Source organism: Taeniopygia guttata, chromosome 20 (genome assembly GCF_048771995.1).
Source record: "Taeniopygia guttata chromosome 20, bTaeGut7.mat, whole genome shotgun sequence".
NCBI lineage: Eukaryota > Metazoa > Chordata > Aves > Passeriformes > Estrildidae > Taeniopygia > Taeniopygia guttata.
Window position 1 is genome coordinate 13865001 of NC_133045.1, and position 16515 is coordinate 13881515.

General features: G+C 44.1%; 1 protein-coding gene across 3 annotated transcripts in view; it reads right to left on the minus strand.

Moving 5' to 3' along the window:
• The window catches only part of TSHZ2 (teashirt zinc finger homeobox 2), a 216723-nt gene extending 200730 nt beyond the window's left edge, over nt 1-15993 (minus strand). For all 3 annotated transcript variants that reach the window (XR_012051585.1, XR_012051584.1, XM_030288378.4), the window contains exon 1: nt 15193-15993. Coding sequence is in view for 1 of the 3 variants with exons in the window: in XM_030288378.4 (XP_030144238.2) it covers nt 15193-15232 (40 nt within the window). In the remaining 2 variants the exon portion in view is untranslated. The remainder of the gene's footprint in view (nt 1-15192) is intronic.
• Between the last annotated feature and the right edge of the window lie 522 nt (nt 15994-16515).

Here is a 16515-nt window from a genome sequence, read left to right on the forward strand (position 1 = left end):
TTTTTATTACCTTTAGCTATGGTTTATATGACAAGGGGTCAGAGAACAGATGCAGATGCTAAACTGTGTGGCTGAGTAAATGAAGTCAACTTCTGCAGAGAAAAGCAGAAGGAAGTTAGAAGACATGAGTGAATTCACTTTAGCAGCCAAATGAAGTTTTGACTCACTGCTGACTCAAGTAAAATTCCAATTTAATACACCTCTAAAGCATAACCTCTTCTAGATAAAACAACGGTAATCCACTAACCAAATACACTCAGAAGAGAAAGGGAAATTCTGAGTAAGAGTACAAATATGAATCATTATTCTGATAATGTTTTTGTTATTATTTTTGCAGATGAATCCGAAAGCTCTTAGGACTCAATTAGGTTACCACAGCCAATAAAGACGAAAAGCAAAAGCAAGGCAGATACTTTCTGCCTAGACACCGTGGTGATGGGCACATTAGAAATGAGGTAGATTACATAGATGAACTAGACAGACACATCTAACTGTCCTCCAGTGCACTCATTTGTTTGACAGCCTGGAAAATGCCAACATTCCTGGGATTAAATGAAAACAGAAAATTGCATTTTCACTGTAAAGTATACATGGAACTTTCCTATGTCAGATTTTCTTTGTTAAAATAAACCAGGGCCCAACCACGTCCTCCCAGAGTGACCCAAAGCACAGCAAGATAAATGACATAGTAACCAAGGCACAACCAACTGAGAGCCCTTGGGCTGCTACCCTTGTAGCCAGGTTTTAGTGGAGTGATAATGACCTGCACACACATTGAGACATTAATTTTTTCCTGAGCTCAACAGCACCAAATATCCTAAACTGCCCATCTTGCATTGCTGTCTTGATACCGTAATTCTTTTATCCATGACTTCCAGCTGCTTTACCTTTATGAGCTGGTCAAACAATTTTTGTTCTTGTGCTGCCTTTTCCCCACTTTCTTCTTCAAGAGAGCAAAAGTGAATATCTGGGATGTAAAAAATACAGAGGAGCACAGAGTGGAGCGGCTGTCCCCAGGTCTGTCTCTGTGTGGCTCTGCCCCAGCTCCCAGAGCAGCACATGTGCCACATTCCATCCTTTCTCCAGGCCGTGTGCTCCATCCAGAGCTGGCTGTGGCAGCCTGGCAGTGCCCGGGCAGGCGGCTGCTCCTGCCCACCATCCCTGCCAGCAGCGCTGGGAGCCCGGGCAGCCGAGCTGAGCCACATCCCAGAGCTCCGGGCAGAACAGCATCCAGCTCCTTGTGACAGTTTTCCCCACACAACATCACAATCAGCCAAACACACTTGTAATCTACTGCAGCTGGTGTTTCTATAATTGATAGAGATATAAAAGCCCTTTTTGCTAAAGTTGTACTTTTGTATTTTTTTTTTCTTGGGGGAGTTGTGAGAAAGCAGCTACAAAAAGCAAGCTTTAAATTTCAGATAATGTAGCTCCCTTTAGAATCCCAAGCTTAAAGCAAGTAGTTACGAGTTTTAGCAATGCACAAAAAGGGAGCTAAAAACAAACATTTATTTTACTTGACGTAGCAAAACAGTGGATTAAAAAGTTAAATCAATGCGCCATCTGAATGGTTCCTGCTGTAGCTGCAATTTCAAATGAAATAAGAATGTCATAAAAACTCGTCCATATTAGGCACATTTGGAAATGTCTCCTTGTAACTGTTCTTTAAGTGTTCTGTCTATGAGCACTAACAGGTCACTGCACAGGAAATGCAAAAATATGTTACATTTTAATCAGGGCATATAAAACACTGTCTAGAATGTTACATTGCCCTTGGGAATCTGAAGTAAGTAGAGGAACTTTTACAAAGTCCAGGTCACTCTCCCCATTACATCACTGTTTAAAAAAAAATATTATTAGGTTACATTACAGAGATGTCATGTATTAGAACTTTCCCAGTTGCAGGATGATGGCTGAGAGATGCTTATTTCCTTGGAGAAACTCGTAATCGCTCCCTTGTTCCCCTGCTCATACTTTGTATATTGGAAATAGTGCATTTTAACTGAATCGAAATGTTTCCAAATAATTATAAAGAGGGAGGACTAATGTAAAAATGAGACTCTTCGTATACTCACAGCAACAACAAATTTCAGCACTTCTGCCCTAACACACACACACAAATTGAAACTTTGCCTGGCTGTACCTCATAGGTGATAAAAAATGAAAGAAGGGACTTTAGCAGACATGTTTGGGAATGATTAAGGTAAAATGTCCCTAATCCAAACAAATGGAAACCCAGATGTTGACGGCGTCATAACATTCCTCTGCCTTCCTGCAACTCTTTCTCCACATAATTTACATTTGTTTAACCCAAATCACAAGTTTGTGAAATCTTTAGTAAGTTCACCAAAACAGCAAAAGAGTAATGCAGAGATGAGTGTTTTCTAGATTAGCATTCTCAGGATTTTAGTTATTTAATACAAAAATGCTGGAGGTGACACAAACCAGTACAATAACCTGAAGGCAACCTGCTCTGCTGAGCCTGATTCGAGTTTTGTCGCTGACTTTAAGATAGAAAGATCAGATTTATAGGAAAAAACTCCCATGGGGCAGCAAACAAAATGAAGTAAAATAAAAGAAAATAAAATAAACTCTGAGTAAAACCGAGGTGAGAGCCCCAGGGGTGCAGGGGAGGTACCCACACAGCGACCCAGAGACCAGCCCTCCACCATGGGCATGTTGGGGCAAGAGAGGAGCTCTCAGACTAACAAACCTCTTATCTGAACAGATATCTGTGGTTGAAACTCCTGGCAGGACTTTTTGTGTTGTCTCCGAGCTGCTTTTGTACCACAGCTACTTCACTGCCCACAGTGCCCACACTCTGTCCGGCCTGACCGCCCCCGGCCATGCCACACCTGGCACCACCGCTGACCAAACCCCTGTCCCACACCCCAATGGCTCCAAAACACACCAAATATATCAAATGCACCATTGCCACACATTCTGTGTGGGGTCACCAACCTCTCCATGTGCTGCCCGAGCTCTTCCACTCTCCTGTTGGCTCTGCCACCCACGGGCGGCCCTGAGCCTGCCTGGCATCATCTTCTGGTTCCCGCACCAGGAATCGGGATTTTCCTTCTTTCCATTGGGTTTTGCACCTTTCCTGAGCTGCCTGCACTGTGCCCGTGGGTGAAATCTCACCTCTGCCATTCAGCTGACATGGAGGGCACAGCTCTGGCCATTTTTAAGGGGATTTTTGGACTTTTTCCCCACAGAAGAAGGTCCCGCCTCACGCACGCTGGGCCCACCAGGCCGCGGCGTCCCCTCAGGCCCGGCACAGCCCGGCAGGGTTTGTTCCCCAGCTGGGCTGGATGCATTTCCCGCACACATCCATTCTGTCTGCGGGGTGTGGATGAGTACAGCCTTTGGGAAAGCCAACTGGGAGTCAAACGTGTGGAGCCACACCAGCTCCCATCCAGGCCTGAGCCGGGCAGGAGCTGCCGGACGTGCGCCCAGCATGAGCTCATGGTCACTGTGCTGACCAGGCAATAAAGTCACAAGTTTAGCCCTGTTTTCTGCGGATATTGGATAATTTAATGCTCTCTACCCCTGCTTGTCCACGTTCTGCCCCCTAAATCTCTCTGCTTCCTCCCTCCAGGCCTGAGCTCCAGCTAAACACAAAAAAACCCTTTTATTTATTCTCCTTCTTCTCGGACTCATGGCTGCCCCTGCAGCCACTGTCCTACTTATCCCCAGCTCAACCGTTTTTTAAGGGAATGTAATTGAAAAAGAGAAACCAAGAACAGAGCATGTGTGGTGGGGATGGCACGTTGGAGAATGCTGTGTCACCTTCTAAAAATTCTTTGGCAACAGCAACTTTCAGGCTTTATAAGTCAGACAAATTTGGGTGGATTTTCTCAGGGAAAGCAGAAGATATCTCTGATAAATGTTCACGTCACTGCCAGAAAGCTCAGTGGTCCCGCAGCTTTGAAATAAACCCTGATGAACGCCTTCTAATTTTTTGCCAAATAACATCCTACCCTAAATTACAGGAAGAATGTTTCAAGAAAGAAAACACTGATTTTAATAATGGAATTGGTTGCTTTGAGCAGCTCAGAACTGGAAACATCAGAACTAGTAGAAATCAAACTTCTCAAGAGGAAACCCAAAACAATCTGGGCTATAAGAACTCTTGAGCCCATAATGTAAAAATTATTGCTGCCGTGCCCTGAGCTATCCAGTGCTCCTACATCCACACAACACTGCTCTCAAGGACCATGCTGGTTTTCTGTTCTTTTCAAGATTTTTCCTATTTTATCCCCCTTTTTATTATCACACATCTGAACTTTTACCACATTCAAGGCCTGCCAGGCAAGTGAAGGTGCTGAGCCCTAGGCAGCAGTCTTGGCTACCTGTCCTGACCCATCCTCTGTACCTTGTCTCTCCAATATGAAAAACCCAGATGGAGAAAGAGCTCATCAGACAAAAACCAAAACAAAAAAAACCATCTGTAATTCCAGCCACAGAAAAGGCTGATGACTTGTGCTGTCATATTTGAGCTGGTTTTTTCTCATGCATGAGTAAAACAATAACCAGGCGAGGCTGAAAACCCCAGGTTTGAGTCCTTGGCTCAGTCAGAGCAGCCCTCAGCCATAAATTTCAGCACTGACTTAAAAATTGATAGAAACTCTTTTTAATCATCAAGTATTCAGCTGCTCATCACTGATATATACTTTAATGATGTGCCTTTAAATTTTGGTCTAGTTTTAAAAATACAGTTTCCTCAAATTCCATACCAAATCCAGGCCCTGTAATTTTATCCTGGTGTTTTTTCCTTTCTAAGGTCTGCTTGAAACATGAAATTTAAAAAGTTTGCTCTGCCAGGTGATGTTTTGTTAGCTTTTGACAAGAGAAAATATTTAATCCCTTAATTTTTTTCCTGCTCTGAATATTAGTTTAATTGTCACAAATAATTAAACTCTTAGGAGTTAGAGACATCTTCAGACATTTTGACAATACATATTAAGAGACACTTTAAGGCAAATCTGCACAGATCGGCTTTTATTTGTTATGCTAAACGATGATGCATCCTGATTGCATTTGTTCCTTATTTGTGTGTGCAACAGGAGACGTACTGTGAATGATCTGTAAGGAATAAAATGACAGTATTTGACAGGCTAGGAAATGTCTGGGCAAGGATACAGGAGAAGGAACCCTGAGAGGGCATTGTTTATGGAGGGGCAATGGGGAGAGACACTCCCTTCAATCTAAGGCAATGAAAGGCGCCAACAACTAAATTACAGTTAATAACAGTAAGAAATAAACATAAATTACATATACAAGGCTCGAGCTCAAGGACTTTGGACCACTAAAAATATATATTATTATATCAATTATCAACGAGAGACAAATTCCCATCCTGGGAATTTGCATACGAACTTTAATAACCTACTATTCAGAAATAGAGGCAAGTATTAATTTCCACATGAAAAGGAGCCATGGGAGAGCCTCCCAAGTCCCCAGCTCTGGAGAAGAAAGCCCTACCTGGTGATTCAGCACCTCTGCTCAAGAGGGTAGCAGGTGGTCTCCCAGGTAAGGCAGATCAGCCCTATTTTACCTCAGATTTATTTGGAGTTCCTGTCAATATAATGGCTGAAACGACCATTGCTGAGAGGTAATATGGTGTGAAAATAAACATAAACAACCCTTAATGAATCTAGAAGCTATTACCTGCACCATATTTCTTCTACAGGCTATACACACATCTCCAGTCTAGGCAAACAACATAAAAGTGCCCTTGATCGAGGCCCAATTCCAGTTTACACAAGAGAGGGAAGTGAGGCAGGTCCATGGGAATTTGGTGCTAAAGGCTTTTGCAAATTCAGGTCTCTCTTTAGCTGCCCATGTAAGGATTTAGACCCCCTAGGATGCAAGCTGAGCCTCAAGCTCTATCACCAGGGAATCCCAACCTCCTCGGGCAGTCTGGGTGGAGGAAAATGTGCATGGCCTGTTCAGCTGCAATTACACCAGGTTTTCCATATTTCTCAGGGCAGTGCTTTATAGACAGTCACATCCAGCTCTGCCAAAGAAATGCAGAACAGTTCATGGGAAGAAAAGCAACAGGAACCAAATTCTCTAGTCCTGAAACTTACCACTGACCAAAAACCAGAACGTAAAAAACTTGATTATTCTGTCTAAAACTCTTGCTTAGTCAAGCTCCCTTGGCTTGGTAGAATTAGCAGAGTTCTGCTTTCCCAAACCATGAGCCCTCCCATTGCTGGAAGCTCCTGGCCATGAGCAAAGTGCCTCTTCCACCACCACAGGGAATTGCAGGGGAGGGATGAAACTTCATTTCCACCTTCCCTAGGGTCCCAGCTGGGCTGTTCCCTCTTCCAGGGCCAGGGGATGCCTTGAGCTTCCAGCCCAGACTTCCCTCCTGGAAATGCTCTGATGATAGAAACGTGATCTAGTACCTCCAGCAGGGAATTGGGAGCAAACGCTGTTTGGCCTTGAGCAAATCAGGTAAAACCTCCTGGGTTCAATTCGCCTTCCTGTACAACCAAGGGAATGTTTTCCACATCTCTGGGGTTACTCTGAGGAGTATCAGCAAGGAATCCATGGGAGAAAGGTGCTAAGTGTGAAGAAATATTGCTCCACTGCCTAACAAAGGACACAAATACGAGCAGGATCCACACAGCTAATCAAAAGCACTCGAAAGCTTTTAATTTTTTTAGCATTTAATGCTACAGATGATCAATATAACTACTTTGCTTCTTTCTCCTTTCACGTGTTAATTTAATGCTACTTGTACTGTGCTTATGTATGTCGTGACACGGCTGAAAAACACATAAAAAATATTTTTGGTAGACCAATACAGCAGCTGGCACAATGTTAGGCTTCTTCGATAAAAAACATAAAATCATAAAAGACCCAGCGCTTTCCTGTGAAGTCCACTCACCCTGCAGGAAGCAAATGAGTTCTTCCTATATGTACAAAGAAAATTGCAGACCTTATAAATCGTGCTGGTGATTCGCCGTGCAATTCACACACAAAAAAGAATTATATATGGAAAATTCAGAGTGAAAGCTCTCTATGAAAAATAGAAATTACTTTGTCCAAGTGCAGGGTGAGTGATAGAAATAAGGTTGTTGTCTGCACACACCAAACTGCACCAATGTGCAGATTTTCATTTCAATCTCCTCTAAGCAGAGTTTCACTAGGAAAAAAAAAAATCTGAACTATCAAGGTATTCTAGAGAATTTAATTATTTTCATTAAAAACAAGAACTGTAAGCTGCTCCTTTTTTCAATAGAAATTCTGCACCGATTCCACATAAACAGACCCAATATCCCTTCAGCAGAGTTGCTTTGGGAATATGTAACAGCCTTTTTTAAGTTATGAAAGCAATATTGGATGAGATTTACTACAATTTAAGATAAGTGGGTCTTAATTTTATATGAACAGAGAGACTTAAAAAGCAGGCAGGAAGAGTTCCAATTATATTGTGCTGGAATATCAGGCCCTGTGCAAAATTGCCCCTTTTCTGTTTTACATGCATAAAAACAAGCACAACAGGCTTTTCAATTAAATGAGACTTTTGAGAGAGATGCAGGAAGAGCCAGCGAGCTCCTTAAAACTTTATTGCTTTTTATCTTTGTCAGGTAGGGCTGTGAGTTGAAAATGACCTGTTCTTTGCAGCACACAGTCCTTCCTGTGAGCTTTTTCTTCCTGTTTGACCCATCCATTTTAAAGAATTCCCAAAATCAGGTTTGATCTGGATTAGTTTTCTCCATATACTCGGTGGTTGTGCTTTCCCACAGCCATCCAGAGCTCAGGATGTTTCCCAGAGTCTCTTTAGCATTGGGAGTAACTTTAATGAGCCTCAGTATCATTAGAGGAAAGCAGTTTACAGAACACAGGGAGAAAAGACACAGAAAGGAATAAGATACAGCTCTAATAGATACAAGCCATGGAGATGAAAGAACGAAGTCAGCATCTCATTTGCATTAATACAATAAAAATACAGCATTAATGTTGCTAGTTGTAAATTTTTTTTCAATAAAGTTCAGCCTGATTATATCTGGGAAAAAAGGTAGGCTGTGCATTCCTGGTAGTATTTATCCTATAAAGAGCAGTTGCTGCCTATTAACTTTCTACATTTAATTGCCACTAAAAGCAATCTCCAGGAAACTTCAATTGAAAGTCACTCCTTAAGAACCGATGGTCTGAGCTCTCAGAACTGCTTTGTTTATGGCAATACAAAGCCAGAGCTCCAATTCACACAGCTCCACTCCATCATTATGTTCAGTATTTTGTTTACTGATACTATGTGTTTGTATGTCTATAATTACACACCCAGGCACACACACAGCAGTTCATCACCAGAATCGGGCAAAAGCAATACTGCCAACCTTGTTTATACAAAAAGCACAAAGCACAACCTCAAAAATCATGAGACTGGCTGAAAATGATGGGAAGTTAAAAACAGTCACTTTGAAAATCAAGGCATTTTTCTTCTGCATAAGAACTTCCAGCCTGCTTGTTTTCGAGTATCTCTCCAGGGCGAGCAGTTTGAAATAAATTTCCTTCAAAAATGCATATTGGACACTTGCATAATGATCATCAGACTCCAGGAGATGGAGGTTTGAAGAAAATAAACCCTAACAAAGGACTTTCAGGGGACAGCACTCCTAACAGCACAGTTCCAACATCTGGGCAAAGATTGGTGCAATAATGAAAAGCTGCTCTGAACAACCGATCTCTCCAGGTGCATCCCTCTCCCAGACAGGCACTTTTCTCCCCTCCTTGCAGGGAGCATACCTTGCAGGTATGGATGTGTGCATGACTGAAAAGAATTCGTTTCTCAGACATTTAGGACTGTTTGTTCTATCTAACTGTGGAATTTTACCAATACCTGGGACCATCAGGCGCTGCATGTTAGAAACTCTGTATTTTTCACAATCAGATCCTGTCATTTTGAAGCTATTGTTGTGCCTTTCTTTTTCCTAGGGCAAAGGGGGAAAACATTTCTTTTAGGGAAACAAAGATTCTCTTCATTTTTCTAAATGAAACACTTAATGCAACAATTAGATCAGAAGACCAGTTTTTCCACTTCTTTTTTTTTGCCTGAGAAAGCTCAGAAGGTAATGGATGAAAAGCCAGCAACAGTTGAAGAGGGATGTGTAAATCTAATGGGAAACACTGTGCTTCTGTGATGCTTTTCTCCTTGAAACCTTAAAAAATACACGGTTTGCTGTCAAGGTATTTCTGAGTTGCAGAAGCCGTTATTATAACAGGGTAAAAATTACTCTGTGCCAACAGCCTCAAGTGAGAAGCCACCTTAATGAGAAATAACTGCTTTTAGCCCCTGGAAGCACATGGAACTTTCAGGCTTTGGATTTGCAACCCATTCTCGGGCATTTTCTCGAGAGCTGCCACCCCTGTGCACAACATGCCTTAAAAAAGGTTTTTTCAAAAGCCCATCTCACCTCCTGGTACCCAGAACCAGAGCTCAGTAATTAACTCAGAGCATGGAAATGTGACTGGGGAGGGAAGTTGGCCGAGCAAGGAGAATATCTCAGTCATCCAGCCTCCAGGAAAGAATAGCTTGCAAACGTTAGAAAGAAGTTCCAAGCAGAACTGTCCCTGGATTTAAAGCTTAATGGAAGAGTCTGGTCCCTCTTTAGAGGCAGAATGCTTCTCCAGGAACATATATATGGAATTTTGTAGCTGAATGCCCAGTCTTACACAGACAGTCCTTCCACAGGCCAATCACCCACTGCAGCAAAGTGCTGAGTATGAGCTGCTGAACTGGGCCCACTCTCATGTAAATGATTGTAATTAAATAGGTAATGAAAAATCCCTGCTCTTGCATGAATGAAATGGAAGATTTCAGCTCCGAGTGTAATGTGGTTCCACTTGGCTCCTGTATCAGATTGGGAGACAAATGAAAATGTCTCTCTGCTTGCGTGAGCATGCTTTGGAGGTAAAACTTCACAAATATTTTCATTTTGCAGAGAAGAGGGAAAAACAAAGGCTTATTCTAGCAGCAAAGTCTGTAGGATCCCACCTTTTTAGGGCAGAATGTCACACACACATCTCAACCCGAGAAGCATTAAACACAATTTGAATAATTTTACTTTGCCTTTGCTAATAATACATCATCCAGTGGAAGAACCAGGCCTTATTCTCCCCTCCACCAGCTGACACGATATTTTTTTTACATTTGAGCTCTTAAGATCTGCACAATAGCTTAACACAATAAGTGTTTAGCCTCTGGTTCCAACTGTAATTGATAGAGTACAGTTCCATTCCCTCTGCTGCTGCTAAGTTGGGAATTGCAGCCACAGCAACTGACAGCTTTTTTTTCTCTGCGAGTCTGGAGCTGCTCTCTGGGAGTGATGTCCTCATCGGGATGGGAAGGGAAATGACGGCAGAAAAGCTCACCCTGGCCCGGTGCTACCGAGGGACTCCAGGGACCTCTGCCAGGGGAAACAGCTCCTTCAGCTGGGTGCTGAGAATGAGAGCAAACACCAGGAGGAGAAAGCTCTGGGAGGAAATTTCCAAAATCCTGCCGGTCTGGAGAAAACGGGCTTCGCAGAGAGCACGGAAGAGGGAGGGCAGTTATGCACTAGAATTTCTGACAATGGACACGCTTTCAAAAGTGCTGTAAAATTGTGTCATTTGCTGATGGAAATGGCTCCTGTCTCCCAGCCACAGGGGCTGAACTCTGGGTGTGCCCTGCTCTTCAGAGAGTGGGGAGATACCGGGCTTGGGTAAATGAGGGGAAAATTGAAATAGGGAAATAGGCACTAAAATGAATTTAATTTCAAATTGTCCCGTTCAGGCCTGAGTTCTGACACGGGAAAAAATTCCGAGCAGCTTTGGGCTTAGGAGCCGACTGCAGAATTTAACACAGATGGAGACTAATTTTGGTGCCTCTTTAGTTGCAAAAGTACCTATTTTTGAATATATTTAATTAACCAGGATTTAAAGGCTCCTCTTGTTTGTGAACACCTTGGCCTTTTTGTCATCTGTCAGCATCGTGATGTGCACTGTAAGTGAAGGGTTCTGAGGCATGAACTGTTTAGGTGGTTTTGATGTGCAGTTGCTTTTCTGGAGGATGTTGAAAGAAAACAGTGCTGCCATTTCTGCACTTTCATTCAGCACTGCTTCCTTGGAATCTGCTGCCATTGCCCCTGTTATAAAGGATACAAACAATCCTGCAACAGCCACAGCGCTCCTGGTTACATTTATAGAGATATCTTGCTGCTTTTTGCCACAGAAATACAGGGAGCAAGCCTTGCTGGTTATTTACTCTGCCCTCTGCACAAGCAGAATTTCACGTTCTAAATACAATTCTGGTTTAAATAACCTTTCCTACTAAGGTGAACGCTGCAGCTTTAAAGAACTCCCTGCTCACCATCTTCTGCTTGCTGCTCTATGAGGACTCTTCCAAAAACAAACCCGTGTTATTCTACAGCTCCAATAAACAGAATAAATGTGCCTGAGACCTGCCTCTGCTGTACTTCTCCCCAGCTTTGGTTGTTAGCTAGTCTGTAGGGGCTGAGAGAGAAAGAAAAGAAGAAATATAAAATTTCACCCGCAAAGGGCGTTAAGTCCAGATTCCTCTTTGCAGGCTTTAAAAAAGCAAACTACCAATTCATGATCACAAAATAAAATATGCACATTTAAACAAGCTGCAGGGGAAAGGAGAGTTTAATCCAGTGAAATTGTGTTTGAAAGCTATTTCATACCCCTAGGAATAAAATCTGAATAGCAATTCTGCTTTGCTTCCACCCTTTTTCCACCCTCCTGTTAATATATTACCATTTGTTATGGAATCGTTGTGAGACTTTTGCCCCAGCCGTGGCAGCATTTTGCTGAGGGATGAAGGACTTTGTGGGCCTGAGCCTCCTCTTGCTCCCAGGAGCAGGCAGAAGTCAGTGGTGCTCCGAGGGAAGCGATGTTTGATTTGCACCTGAGCGGGGAAGGATCAGGCCCCATCCTTTGTGCTCCCTTGGGGTGAAAGCCCCGACACAAAGGGGCTGATTTGGGCAGGCACAGCTCCCATCCTAAAGCAGGCTCTGATGGAAAGAGCTGCAACTCTCTGCCTCAAGAACTATCAACTTGCAAGTGATGCTCTCAAAAAGCAAGGATGATTCAGGAAAGATTCGGCCCTGCAAAGATCAAAACGCGTTCGACATCGTTTGGGTGTTGATGTGAAATAAAGTGGCTCTAAAAGTGGAATCGGAGAGCAGAAATCCCCATCATCACGCATAAATAGTGCCCCATTTATCCAATTACACTCCCTTGTTTCATTGCAATTCTCTGGAATATATTTCTTAGGAATACAAGGCTTAAAATTAATAATAGAAAAGGACAAAATTGCCACGTATATTTCTCTAGATAGATTTTCATCTAACAGCAGGACCTCACTTCTGATTCACTCGCTGGTTCTCTCTAACCTTTACATTATTCATTAATCAAACTCGAAACCTGCTTTCAAAGTCAGTGCATGGCAGTAATTATTTACAGTTGTGCATAGTATTTAATTTTAAGCAATGACAAAAGCAGGCATGTCCAGAATCATAAGGCTTATCATTTTTCTTCCCTTGGAGGTGAACTATCTGAAGAAACTAAAAGTTGCAAACTTCTCTTCAATATCTCTGCTGCCATCAAGACAAAATGCAGTGCAACTGATACCTTTGAACTTGTACAACTAAAAATAAATAAAAGTGAAAATTAAGTAATATATAATATATTAACTCCTTTAAATAAAAGGACTAAGGAGCTTTGCTATCAGCCTTGATGAGAGATGATTTCTTATTGCACAGTCTGTCTCCTGTCACTTTGAGGTATTTTTCACCATACAAAACAGAACCTCAGTATTATCCCTGAAAATGAAAGTCGGTTTTAAGAACTATATACAACAGGCACGTCTGCTCTTTGAAACTCCCCCCTACCCCCCACAAACAGACAAATACAACTTCAAAGCAGGAGAACTATTGCAAATGTATAAACCTACTTCAAATAGTTCTGCTGGCTGCAACTGGACTGCATTTGCAGGATTTTGCTCACCTGAAACAACATTGATCTGAGGAGAAATCTAATCAAAGAAATGCACCACTGAAGAGCAAGGCACGTTTTATAATGAGAACGAGAAAGGAGAGATCTAATTGTGGTCATACGAGTTTCTCCCTTGTCATTAAGATCTTAAAAATGCTGTAGGATCCTGGATAAAAACATCTCTTACTGTATCTCAGCAGGGAAATCCCGGGAAACAACAGCACGGGCTTTGCTCGAAAAAATTTACTTACTGTATCCTATGTTTCTAAAAAAGAACACCGTGCCCCTGCCACGAAAAGATACTACACACATTCCAAGTGAAAATTCTACTTTGAAACCCAAATAAAATGACAGAGAGAAAAAAGGAGCAGTTCTAGCACTGTCACTGTGCCGATCAGCATCCATGAAAAAGCAGCTATTTATTTATCCTGCAAGTTGAAAATGTGAATGCCTTATTCAGATCAAACCTCTTGGTGGAGAAAATAATAATAATAGCGACTCTGACAGCAGAGGCCTCCCGAATACATACATTCATAGATATATATATATATATATTATATATATATATTTATATAAATATGTGTGTTGCTAGCAGAGCTGTTATTTATGGCAATCACCATAAATTTGGGATCTTTGCCCGCCAGGAATCCCAGCCTGCATAGGTACATTCCCTGGGCACATCCCAAAAGCTTCTGCCTGCAGCCCATTGTCCTGCACCCGAGGAAATGCAGCCAAAGCTGAGAGTTGATAAAAGTTCTGCGTGTCCCAGTTTCTCTGGGCTGACATTTCCCCTGCCTGGATCCCGAGCACTACTTCACAAAGTTTATTCAAGTGTGCCACCAAACTTGCCCATACGTTTTGTCCCACATTTGCCGTGCTACACCCAGGAAATCTTCACAGGGGTGAGGGAAAAATTTGGAAGTAAAGACATCAAATATGACTTTTCTTTAAAGAACTAATCCAAGGAAGGACACAAAGGGAAAAAAAGAAGGGAAAAAACCCGCCTACATTAAAAGCCAAACAAGATAATAATTGTGCATGTCTGGCTAAGAGAATCTAGAGGGCAAGCCTTACGTCATTGGCACTTGGGTTACCATGGTGAGTGATTTATTGATATATATCAAGAATGAATAGATCAAAGGCAGCAAGATGACAGGTGATCAATCAAATGTCAAATCAAAGCTGGCAATCAACTGGAAAGCTGATTTTTCAGTGGGTGGGTCTGGCAGAAGAAAAATGAACTTCCATATTGCGCTTCCCAGAAACAAAACCCCACCACACTATTAAAAAAAAAATAAAAAGCAATTAAGGAGCCTGAAAGAAAACTCTTTGAAAAGATTTACTATACAGACCCACTCGTCTGTTTCTTTTTCTTAGCCCCCAAAAGAAAAAGAACACCCTACAATGACAAACAAAACACTTCCAAAGTTGCAAACTATTTTCTTCTGTTAAAAAAAAAAATAATAAATTGCAAAACCGCTTGGCATGTGCAAATATATAAACTCGGCTACGAAACAAAAGAAGGATTTGATTTGAAAACGTGGATTGTCTTCTAACAGTCAGAACGTTTCATTTTATTTCCTGTTGTAATTTTCACCACTGATGATCAAAGGCTGAACTTCCCCACCGGGTTCATCAGCAGAGAGAGTCCCTGTACTATTTCAGGCACACAGAGCGCTCCCTCTCACACACACCCGGCCAGAGCTGCCACCAGAAATACGGCGAAATAAAAGATTCAACACCCCGACCCACTTCGCGAAACGCACGGATCCAAAGCGAAAGCCAGCGGGAGGGGGGAAACCAGAAAGGAGAGGGGGAAAAAAAAATAAAAATCTATCCTAAAGCGAAAAGCGAAGGGAAGGCTGAGTGCTTTCGGTTGGGGCAGGGGGAGAAGGGGAGCCGGGGGAAGAAAGTTGGGGGGAAAGTTTGGGCCGGGCAGCGGAGCGGGAGCGGCGAGCGGGGACAGCGGCGGAGGGCGAGCGGACAGCGGGCACGGAGAAATCCCGGCAGAAAGCAGAGAAACTGCCTCACAGACCTACGGAGGGAAAGGGAGGGGGAGGGGGATAAATAAATAAAGATCCAGCCCGGAAAAGCAAGGGTGACCCTAAATAATAATAAAGATGGGGGGTAGGAGTGGAAGGAGCGGAGAGACAGAGGCTGTGTAAGTGGATGGCTTCTCCTTACCTGCAGCCCGTTTGGGTGCTTGCTGTTTCCTCCTTGGCATCGCTCTACTTTCTCCAATCTCACTTCTGTCCCCAGATCCGAGAGCCCTGAGACGCTCCTGAGCCGTGTTCCTCTGCCTCTCAGCTGCTTCCCCAGCACCCCCCTCAAGCCTCCCCTGCCCCCCTCCTTTCCACTTCACTGATAGGAACCTGTTTGGTTTTTATTTTATTTTAGAGATCTAGGTTTCTTTCTTTCTTTCTTTCTCTCTCTCTCTTTTTTTTTTTTTTCTGGTTGGCTTTTTTTTTTTTTTTTTTTTTTTTTAACTGTTGCAACACTTGCTTTGCTTTGATTCAAACATCCAAGCTCAGGAGCAAATGAAAAGGCGCCCACAGTGCCAGAGAACGGTAATAAATAAATAACAAAATAGATCTGTATATATTAAAAAGGCAGCTCTGGAGAGACTGTGGGGCTGGCTGCTTCCTCCCTTCCCTGTCCTGTCCTCCTCCTCCTCCTCGCAGAGCCGTATGGCGGAGCGGTGTGCGCGGTGTGTGTGTGTGTGTGTGTGTGTGTGTGTGCGTGTGCGCGGAGCGGCGCAGGTTCCGTGCTGTCAGATGCCAGGCACTGAGTGATGTGGGAGCGGACAGGGGAGGCTCGGCACGGGAGAAACGTGGGATCCGCGCACACACACACGCGCGCACACGCGCGGGCACACGCGCGGGCACACGCACACGCACACACACACACACACACACACACACACACACACACAGGCAGGGCGAGGCGATGCCAGCGAGCATCGATGCGCCCGGAGAACTGAACATTAACAAACTCCTCCTCCGCCGCCCGATGACAGGAGGAAATTTGCTCCGCGCAGCCGGGCGGCAGAGCCGCGCGTTAAAGAGACAGGGCGCCAGCGCCGGCCCCCGCGGGGACACCGCTCCCCACGCGGGGACACCGCTCCCCACGCGGGGACACCCCCTCCTCACACCGCTCCCCACGCGGGGACACCGCTCCCCACGCGGGGACACCGCTCCACCCGCGGGGACACCCCCTCCTCACACCGCTCCCCACGCGGGGACACCCCCTCCTCACACCGCTCCCCATGCGGGGACACCGCTCCCCACGCGGGGACACCCCCTTCTCACACCGCTCCCCACGCAGGGACACCCCCTCCTGACACGGCTCCCCCCGCGGGGACACCCCCTCCTCACACTCCTCCCCACGCGGGGACACCCCCTCTCCAAACCCCCTCCCCACGCGGGAACAACTCCTCTCCACACTCTCCAAACCCCCTCCCCACACTTGGACACCGCCTCTCCAAACCCCCTCCCCACGCGGGGACAC